At 37.9% G+C, this 9,767-nt stretch overlaps 1 protein-coding gene across 2 annotated transcripts in view; it reads left to right on the top strand.

The window, feature by feature from the left end:
- The first annotated feature begins 264 nt into the window (after nucleotides 1-264).
- Nucleotides 265-9,767, top strand: part of PAPOLG (poly(A) polymerase gamma) — a 32,728-nt gene continuing 23,225 nt past the window's right edge. For both annotated transcript variants that reach the window (XM_032410930.1, XM_032410931.1), the window contains exons 1-5: nucleotides 265-507; nucleotides 3,403-3,564; nucleotides 5,491-5,557; nucleotides 9,223-9,304; nucleotides 9,538-9,647. In XM_032410930.1, the coding sequence (XP_032266821.1) occupies nucleotides 491-507; nucleotides 3,403-3,564; nucleotides 5,491-5,557; nucleotides 9,223-9,304; nucleotides 9,538-9,647 (438 nt within the window). In that variant the 5' untranslated portion in view covers nucleotides 265-490. The remainder of the gene's footprint in view (nucleotides 508-3,402; nucleotides 3,565-5,490; nucleotides 5,558-9,222; nucleotides 9,305-9,537; nucleotides 9,648-9,767) is intronic.

The raw sequence follows: 9,767 nt of genomic DNA, 5'->3' as shown, positions 1-9,767 counted from the left end.
ATCTTTTTAAAAATATAGTCTTTCATTAGTGAAACAAGGAAAATATGTTCCTAATTACATTCCAAGCGGTTTGCTTGGATTGACAGTCCCACGGACAAAGGAGGGTACAAAACGCTCCTTCCGACCGGCGTTTGCAGCCGGAGCCTGTGCCCCCGCCCATGGGCGGGACCACCGGAGCCTCCCGGGACCAAAAGGAGGAGGGGGCGGGGTCGAGGGCGGGTCCAGGCCTCCAGGGGCGGGGCCGCAGCGGGCGAGGGGCAGGCTGGGAAGCGGCGCCATATTGGCGTCGGCCGCGCTGTATTGTCATAAATAGAGCCGGTTTTGTGGTGTTTTCACTACTCGGTTGGATGCCTCGGCCGTAGTAAGTGAGAAAGTGAGCGAGCAAGCGAGCTACAAGCGACCGGAGGAAAGTCTACAGGAGGAGAAGGGAAGAGCAAGAACTTGACTCCAGAGAGAACGATACTCGCCGGTGAGGGAGACGCAGGAAGCGATGAAAGAGATGTCTGCGTAAGTGGTGGGGGGCGGCGGTTGGGGGCGAGGCGGAGAGGAGTGGGTTAGGGTGGTCGGCCCGGGACCGGTGTCCGTTCCCTGCCCCTCGCGCCCTGCCCGGAGCTCGCCCGAGTAGTCTCCTTCCCCGTTCCTGGCCGGTCGGCAAGGGCACCTCCCCTGCACCCGGAGGCTCACCTGGCCACCCCTGCACAGACTCGGGGACTCCTGGAGCCCCCATCTGCCCTCGCCTGTCCCGCCTCGGAGGACGCCCCCAGACAAGGGAGTGGCGGGAGAGGCGCGGGTGTCCGTGGGGAGAAATTGTCGGTCACTCTTCTGCCCCCAACACTGTCTGAGCCCGTCTCTGCTCCTGTCTGCATTGGCGCAAATACCATCCCCCTACCTCCCCCTCCTCCCTCCCGACCGGCTGTCTCCTGGTCTTCAGGAGTGAATGACCTATCCCAGCCCATGCGTTTCTTTTTAATAAAAGCTATGATCTTTTCGCCCTCCCCCGGCCTCCCCCATCGGCCCACAGTATATCTACCGGTCTATACCTCCTGCTCACACATTGATAAGTCAGAAACGGTTTCCATGCTTGGCAAGATTTTGTTGTAGCTCCTAACATTTTGGTTTATTAGGAAATAATTTAAACAAAAATGCAGAGAATAACATAAGCATCAATTGTGTAGTCACCATCCATCTCTCCCAAAGCATAACATCCTATATGTGTGTGGGTGTGTGTGTGTACATACATATCTTGATTTAAAAGAAATCAAGCATTACAGATATGTCTTAAGGATTCTCTTACCTCCTGTTATTCCATTCACCACCCTCCCCAGAGTTCCACACAGTCCTGAACTTGATGTTTATTGCTGCGTTTTTAAAAATGCTAAAACAACATATGTAAGTGTCTATAATAACGGGCATTATTTTACTTCTTTTTAAGCTTTTTATAACTAGTATCAAACTTGTCATTTTGCAACTTCTTTAGACAACATAGTATCTTTGAACTTTGTCCATGTTAATATTTTCAATTCTTATTAATTCATAATAACTACTGTATTGTATTCCATTGTAGGGATACACCCTAGTTTAGTCCTTTTCCTGATAGTGATTATTTGAGGTTGTTTCTAAGTTTTTAATGTTACAGTGTGGCAGTGAACATTCTTGTACGTGTTTCCTTGTACACTTGTACTAGAATTTCTCTAGGGTGTTTACTTATAAGTGAAATTGATGAGTTGAAGGGAATGTGGGATTCTTTTGCTTGGCTTCCCCCCAACCCCATGAGGGAGGTTCAGAACCATAGATTTGGAATTTTAGTGCCAGTAGGGTAGGAAGCTTTGATAGCCAACTTTTTCAGCATACAGATAAGAAAGGGGGACCCAAGATCATAGTGTAAGAACAAAGGTATTTGTTGAAGGGAGAATGGAGTGGTGGAAAGATCTTGGGTTTTGGAGCTCAGATTCTGGCTCTTCCTATCCCTTGGATCTTGGGTACTTAACCTATGAAATGGCATTTATTCGGTACCTACCTCTTAGGGTTGTTGTCGAAATTAATTGAATAATCACATATAATCAGTCTGTCCCATCCATTGACCATACATGTTTAAACACACACAGTCAATACCAAAATAGCTCTCTTAGAGGTAAAAAGCTAAATCTTTAAAAAGAAGTTCCTTGAAGTAGCTAATTGAAATTTTGTTTGTTCCACAGGAAAATTAGTAACAAAGAAATTAAAGTCGCTAGTATTGGTGTTTCCCTTTTGTTTCTTTGAATCATTTCTGAAGATATATAGGCTATTTTATCTTCCGTTTGATTCTCCCTCCTTACCTAATGAAATCTTTAGCTAAAGAGCATGCCTTCCTGTGAGAACTTAGTAGCAATAAGTCAGTGTTTTGACCAGTTAAAATTCAAAAACAATCACTACTGTATTTTCGTGTTATTGTTTACAGAGCTAATTTATTCATTTAAAAGACTGTTCTTTTATATTTTGAGATTACATTCTTACTGTTGTTGTTAAGGGTGCTGAACATTGAATGGTGAAGATAGATGGTAGGGTTAGTCGGTTATTGTGTACATTTATTTTTACTTTACTTTCTTAGCAAAATAAAAAGTTTTACCGACCCATGTTGGTCCCAAAATTTATTTTGAAATTACTGAAATCCAAACTCAGAAATTCGATTGTACTTTATTCAAGACTATAATATATATATAAATATAAATATAAAAGCTAGAATCTTTTGGAGGTTGGCTTGTATTGTGCCGATAAAAATGTAAAGAATTTGATAGTTATTTAGTGTGAAAATGGTCTGGGTGCCAATCTAAATGTGGAGAACAATTAACTAGAGTCACAAAATGTTAGGACTATAAATTCTGATTTGAGCAAAGGATGTTAATGTAAGTTTCTCAAGGACAAATCTAGTTGTGATTTCTTTTTAAAAGCCAGGATATTTCACAAGGACCTTCTAATGGGATGTTTTTGTTTCTTTCCTGAGGGGGAAAGAACATTGTTCTTACTCAGAGCTTTCTTTCAAGTGGCTGACTGCTTTTCAAAGATTGAATATAGATGGTACTTGACTTAAGTCCGCAGGGTATAGTGGAGGTGGCTCTGGCCCAGCTCCCATTCAGGCTTTTTGCATTTGAGCTAAGTGGTGCTGGCACAGTTGTCCTGATGCCAACACATGCTGCTTTTGGCTTGAAAAGACATCCTAACCATGAAAGCTGGAGGCAGTATGAATAGCCCTTCATCAAAATAAACACAAAATACCCTTCCCCCCCCCAAAAAAAGTGCCTGCCCCAACCAAAGTACTAAGTAAACTTTTAAGATAGCTAAATTAATGAGTGGATTGAGAGATTAAATATATCAGTATGATATGATACTTTAAATTTTTTCTGCTGTTTCATTTTTCTTGAACAGAAACACCATGCTGGACAGCCAGCGTCAACAAAAGCATTATGGAATCACTTCTCCAATTAGTTTGGCATGTCCTAAAGAAATTGATCATATTTACACACAGAAATTAATTGATGCCATGAAACCCTTTGGAGTGTTTGAAGATGAGGAAGAATTGAACCACAGGTATGTCATTTAAAAATGCAAAATATTTTACAGTATGTTATTTAATCATTAATTCTGCAAATATAAAGTACCTCCCATGCCCCTGCCTAGGGATACAAAAAATGACAAAATGAAGAGAAATTTTGGCCCTCCTGGAGCTTATATTTTAGGTGGAGGTTAGGGGAAGAGACTAACAATTAGCCAGATAAATAAAATAAATACAATGTTACAAATGGCAAATGCTGCTGAGAAAAATGAAGCTGGAAGTGGAGGTTATCTGGAAGGCCTTATTGACATTTGAGCGGAATTTTCTTTTTCTTTTTTTTTTTAAGATTTTATTTATTTGACAGAGAGAGAACAGCGAGAGAGGGAACACAAGCAGCGGGGAGTGGGAGAGGGAGAAGCAGGCTTCCCGCTGAGCAGGGAGCCCGATGCGGGGCTCCATCCCAGGACCCTGGGATCATGACCTGAGCCGAACGCAGATGCTCAATGACGACTGAGCCACCCAGGCGCCCCTTGAGCAAAATTTTCAAAGTGAGAGAGGGAACTGTGTAGATATTTGAGGGAAGAGCATTCTAGGCAGAAGGTTTGAGGTGGGAGTGTACCTGGTATATTTAAGGAATTACATAGTAAGGTAACCCGGGTGTCCAGAGCAGAGTGAGTAAGCAGGTGAATATGAGCTTAAAGAACATGCGGTGGGAAGTTGCTTGGAGAACTAGGTCACTTAGGACCTTTAAGTCACTATAAAAGTTTTGGCTTTTACTGTGAGTCAAATTGGAAGCTGTTAGGTTTTTGAGCAGAAGATTGACATGATTTACTCATGTTTTAACACAATCACTCTGGCTGCTATATTGAGAATAGCCTGAAGAGGGATCAAGGGCACAAGTCAGGAGACTGGTTAGGAGGCTATTATAAGGATCCAGGGAGGAAAGGATGGGGTTGTTGAACTAAGGGGGATGTCAGTGGAGGTGATAAGAAGTAGAGTTGTGGATATATTTTAAAGGTAGGGTTGTTTAATGACTGGAATATGTGTGAGAGAGAGAGAGGTTAAGGATGATGCCAAGGTTTTGGGTCTTAGCACCTCAAAGGATGGAATTCCATTACCCAGAGAAGGCTGAGGGAGAAGCAAGTTTGGACATCTCAAGAATTCCATTTTTATATGTTAACCTTGAGATGTCTAAACTCTACTTTTCTTTTTTTAATGTGGATTTAGATATCCTGTTGGTTGAAAGTTTGGTTTAATACCAAACTGCTGTTACTAAGTGATACTATTTCATAAAAATTAGCCAATATTTAATTTACCCATTTTAATTATCCAAAGATCTATGACTGTAGGTGAGAGAATGCTAACCTCTACCACCACATTGAATTGATTTTATTCCATAGTAAGGCCAAGAAAGTTGACAATTCACTTGGCCTCTGCAGACTTATTGAAGGTAATTTTGATTTTTTATTAGGCTTTTTGAACTTTGAGAATAGCTCAAAGACCAAAATACTATCATCACATTTATCATTTCTTTTTTTTTTTTTTTTTTTTTTTTTTTTTTTTTTTTTTTTTTTTTTTTTTGACAGAGAGAGAGATAGCGAGAGCAGGAACACAAGCAGGGGGAGTGGGAGAGGGAGAAGCAGGCCTCCCGCCGAACAGGGAGCCCGATGCGGGACTCGATCCCAGGACCCTGGGATCATGACCTGAGCCGAAGGCAGACGCTTAACGACTGAGCCACCCAGGCGCCCCTCACATTTATCATTTCTTTGGAACTCTTAGGGACCTAAGAATGTCAAAGAGATGTGCCATGTATCAATAGATGTGACAGCATTAGCCCATGTATAATGTGCTTTTACTCTAACACCAACATTAAGGTTCTGCCTGTATGTTTAACTACTTTTTTAAATACTGTTTTTGGGTTTTCTTAGTTTTAACCTAAAGCATGTTATTTTTTATTATAGGCTTGTTGTTCTTGGTAAATTGAACAATTTAGTAAAAGAATGGATTTCTGATGTCAGTGAGAGTAAGGTAAGGCTCTAAACTACATTGAATTCACTTTCATTATGTCCTCTTCATTAGTCCTAGTAATAAGATGCAGGAGTTGAGAATAATCTGAAATAGCCTTTTTGGTATACTTGGTAATGAATTGGTCTAGACAGTTGAGTCTCTAAATAATGATAACGAGATAAATAAATGAGAATTTACCCCAGTGTCTAGCTACAATTCTACATAGATTTCCTGCTTGAATTACATGTAGTTTACCAAAATTTAAATATCAAGGGATTTTACTTTAAAAGCCAGATTTCAGACATCTTGTGAAATACCAGATCTGGCAACATTGGGCCTACCTTTGTGCAAGGCAGGAAGAGGTTTGAATGGATTTGGGCTCCTGCCCTCCATTGCCTTGTGGCCCCACCAATGCCTGCTCTCTGTCTGACACAGCACCTGTCATTTATCAGTCAGTTTCTGTGTTTCTTATGTATACCTTACATTTGCATACTTGCCTGACCCCTGAGACATAGGAGTTTGCAAATCCTAATTTATAATTATGCAACTTTTTTCCCCTCCAGGAGCTTAACTATTTTTCTTCTAAAATAAGTACATTTTTCTTACTTTCTTAGAGTATTTTGAATGTAATTGAATTTTCATATGTCTGAGAATCATCACTGAATATTATTTTATTGGCTGTACTAAATTGAAATAGGGTGTGTGCAAGTGGTGATACTATTTGCCCCTTCACTGAGTGGCCCAGACTGTTGTATTTTAAGTTTTTGTTTGGTTTTTATAATTTTTATAGTTTTCCCGTCTTTCCCTTAACAATTAGCTGAAAGTTAATATATTAAAGCAGTCAGTGTGTCTCTCTGTAAACTCTTTCTGATCCTTAATCTGCCTGGATTTAGAAATTAGATAAGCACCTGTTAGAATTCTTTCTATTGTAAATTTTAGTATTTCTTTCTGTACCTATGGTATATGTTTAAAATTGTTTTGTGTTGTTTTTTTTTTTTTTTCAACCATGGACTCAGAATAAGGTCATGGGACTCTGCTAAGTCTGCAGTCATTGGGTTTAAATAAATGGTCTTTATGTTGTTTACTTTTGCTGCCAAACAGCTATCTGACTCATTTCTGAACTCTCAGGGTTATCAGTAGTTGAGATTTTCAGATAAGTTGAATTCTGAGCAGGTGAAATGCTAGTCATGAGTAACAAAAAAAATTCATGTTTGTTTTTCTGCTACTAGGTGATCAGCTCCATAAGAAAAAGACCTGTCTTGGTCACCTACATAATCTCAGGACAGAGCTCAGGCATTAAATAAATGTTAAAGGAATCTGTTATCCCTCTCTGATCAGCCCATAATTATTATGGGTGTGCAAACCAAATACTCAACTTGCTAGAATTATTTTAAAATCATAGTTAAGCTTTATGACTTACTGTGTGGTGTTCATGTCAAATATTGTGGTTGTGCCAAGTTCTTTGCTTCCATCCCTATTCTAGAATGCATTTGAGATAAATCAAGTATTATTATTCACAAAAGAGGCTATATTAATTTGTTGAGAGATGTACCTAATTTTCTTCACAGTTTCTTCGCAGTTAACAGAAAAATCCAGTAGTATTCTGTTTCAAGGTCAAAAGTTTTTTTGTTTTTTGTTTTTACTAAATTGCTTTTTCTCCCATTTTACTCACATTAATACTTAAATCTGCAAAAAGCAATCACTGGTTTACATTTAATTTCTAGGCATAAAAATGAAAGACTTTGCCATAATTTGGATTTCTTTTTTTAAGCAAAGTGAATAAAATAGCTCATTATAAAAATTTTTTAATTGGTTTTGACATCTTCCACTGCGTGGATAAAGCAATTTTTTTTTTTCATTTTCTGTATCAACTATTCCTTTTATTTATGCATATTTTAGTTCGGAAAATATCATAAGAATTTGAGTTAGATCAAAGATCATTTGACTGTTCCACATACAGTTGGGATATTTAAGCTATAAACCATCTAGAACTCAAACATCATTTTAGTTAAATACTGTGGTTTGTGATGAAAATATTTTACTCTGGTGTATCACTTTCTCATAAATCATGCAAGAATCTAGCTTTTCAAAGTAGGAAAGTAAACTAAAATAGAAAGTAGGAAGGTAAACCAAAAGATCCTATCTTCTCTATTCTTTTGATTCATATTAATAAATTTACAGACTTCTTTCTAGCTCTAAAATCGTGTGGTAATCTTAAACATTAATATCCATTAAACAGAGTAAGTAACAAACAGAATATCCTGTTGTATAGATAATTTCATTCAAGTTAATCAAGGGATATTCTTTGAAACTTGCACTGGGCATTATTAAAAAAATAAGAGAAATAGTAGACACAGTTCTCATTTTCAAGGAATTTAAATACAGTTGAAGAGATGGGACATGTATTCAGGGGAAAAAGGTCAATAATAAATGTAGTATAAAAGAGGTTAAAGATAATAGTGGAGGAGCACAGAGGGGAAAGAGCTTGTTATGCAATGGGGGATCATCAGAGAATGCTTCATGAAAAAGGTGGAACTTTTGAACTTTGAAAAAAACAGGTGGTATTGAGATACCCAGAGAGGATGGGCAAGCATTTGAGATAGGGAGAATGGCAAGTGCGGTGGAAAGGAGACTGGATTATGTAACATGTTGGTAGTTGGAGCTTCAAAAGGGAAGATGAGGAGACAAGGCAAGAAAGATCCATAAGGGCATTATTGTGGAGATTCTCAGGATCCAAGGATCCTTACCTTAGTAGTCAGAGAAGAATAATGCATTAGCAAGTTTTGAGCAGAAGAATTATATAATAGAGTAAAAACATCAAGTGAATTTTGTACAAAATGGAATAGGAGAAAATAAAGACTAAGGTCAAGAAGGTAGCTTAAGATTCTATTAAAGCCTAGATTTAAGGGCATAGTAGTTGAATAGAAAGGAGGTAACATGTGAGGGATATAAGTTAAGAATTGGTAAGCCAAGAAGAGTATGACTACAGGTATAGGTATTATGGAAAATGAAGAACAGAGAGAAATCAGAAGGGATACCTGGTTTATCATAGGAAGAATATTTCGTTTTAAGCATGAATATTGGAGTGGATCAAAATGTCTGAGTGAAAATACCTGATGGGAAGTTGGAATTGGCTCCAGAGAGAGGTAAAGAGTAGCCTTATAATTCTGGTACAGTCTAAAAAATTTCATTAAAGATGTTAGATTACCTCTCATAAGGAGGTCATGTCAGGATGACCACTTTCTTGCAGAAAGGTTGCAGAAATTCAATCAAGAAATTAAGCATATTTGTCACAAAAATAATGGGGAAGTGTAATGAGTTAAGTGTATGATACTATAGAGAGCTGAAAGTGCATTAGTTTGGTAGTTACGAGTTCCGTGGTGACTTCAGAATGATGGAGCCAAAGACACGCAATTGGAAGGGGATGAGTAGGGTCAAGTGATAAAAAATGTTTTTCTTAAGAGAGATGTATGCATGTATAGTAGGCTTGAATTTGTTTTGTCTTCCCTCTGGGAATACTCTCATTACTTCAAGCTGCAGCCCAAAGAACTCTGAAGTATTTCAGAAATCTCAATTTCCCAAAGTTGACAAATACAGTATATATTGGTAGTATTTAGGCAATTTTTATGCTAAATAATTTCAACAATTGAATGTCATTTGTTTAATTTAATTTAATTTAATTTTAGAATCTCCCACCTTCTGTTGTGGCTACTGTTGGTGGTAAAATTTTCACGTTTGGCTCCTATAGGCTTGGAGTACACACGAAAGGTAACTGCTTTTCTGTGTTCTGATAAGAACTTTCAATAACAAGCTCTTATTTGTTATTCATAATTAGAAGTACAGAAGAAAAAACATTATCTCACTACTCAGAGCTAATCATTGTTAACATTTTCCTGTATTCATCTTACATATTTTCTTCTGTACATAATGTTTTTATATGTTTTAACAAAAATGTAATACATACTTAATATAGTCTTAATTAGAAATACTTTGATTTGCAGGAGCTGACATTGATGCACTTTGTGTAGCTCCAAGACATGTGGAGAGATCGGATTTTTTTCAGTCTTTTTTTGAAAAATTGAAACATCAAGATGGCATTAGAAACTTAAGAGTAAGTATCCTCTGGTATTTAATATTTTGAACTCGTTAACAAAAGTTTGGGCTTATGATTATTGAAATATTCCTTTTTTTTTTTTTTTAAAGATTTTATTTATTTATTTGACAGAGAGAG

Source organism: Phoca vitulina, unplaced genomic scaffold (assembly GCF_004348235.1).
Source record: "Phoca vitulina isolate PV1807 unplaced genomic scaffold, GSC_HSeal_1.0 scaffold12, whole genome shotgun sequence".
Classification (NCBI taxonomy): Eukaryota; Metazoa; Chordata; class Mammalia; order Carnivora; family Phocidae; genus Phoca; species Phoca vitulina.
Note: the sequence above shows the minus strand (reverse complement) of the source record. Positions and strands in the feature narration are given on the sequence as shown.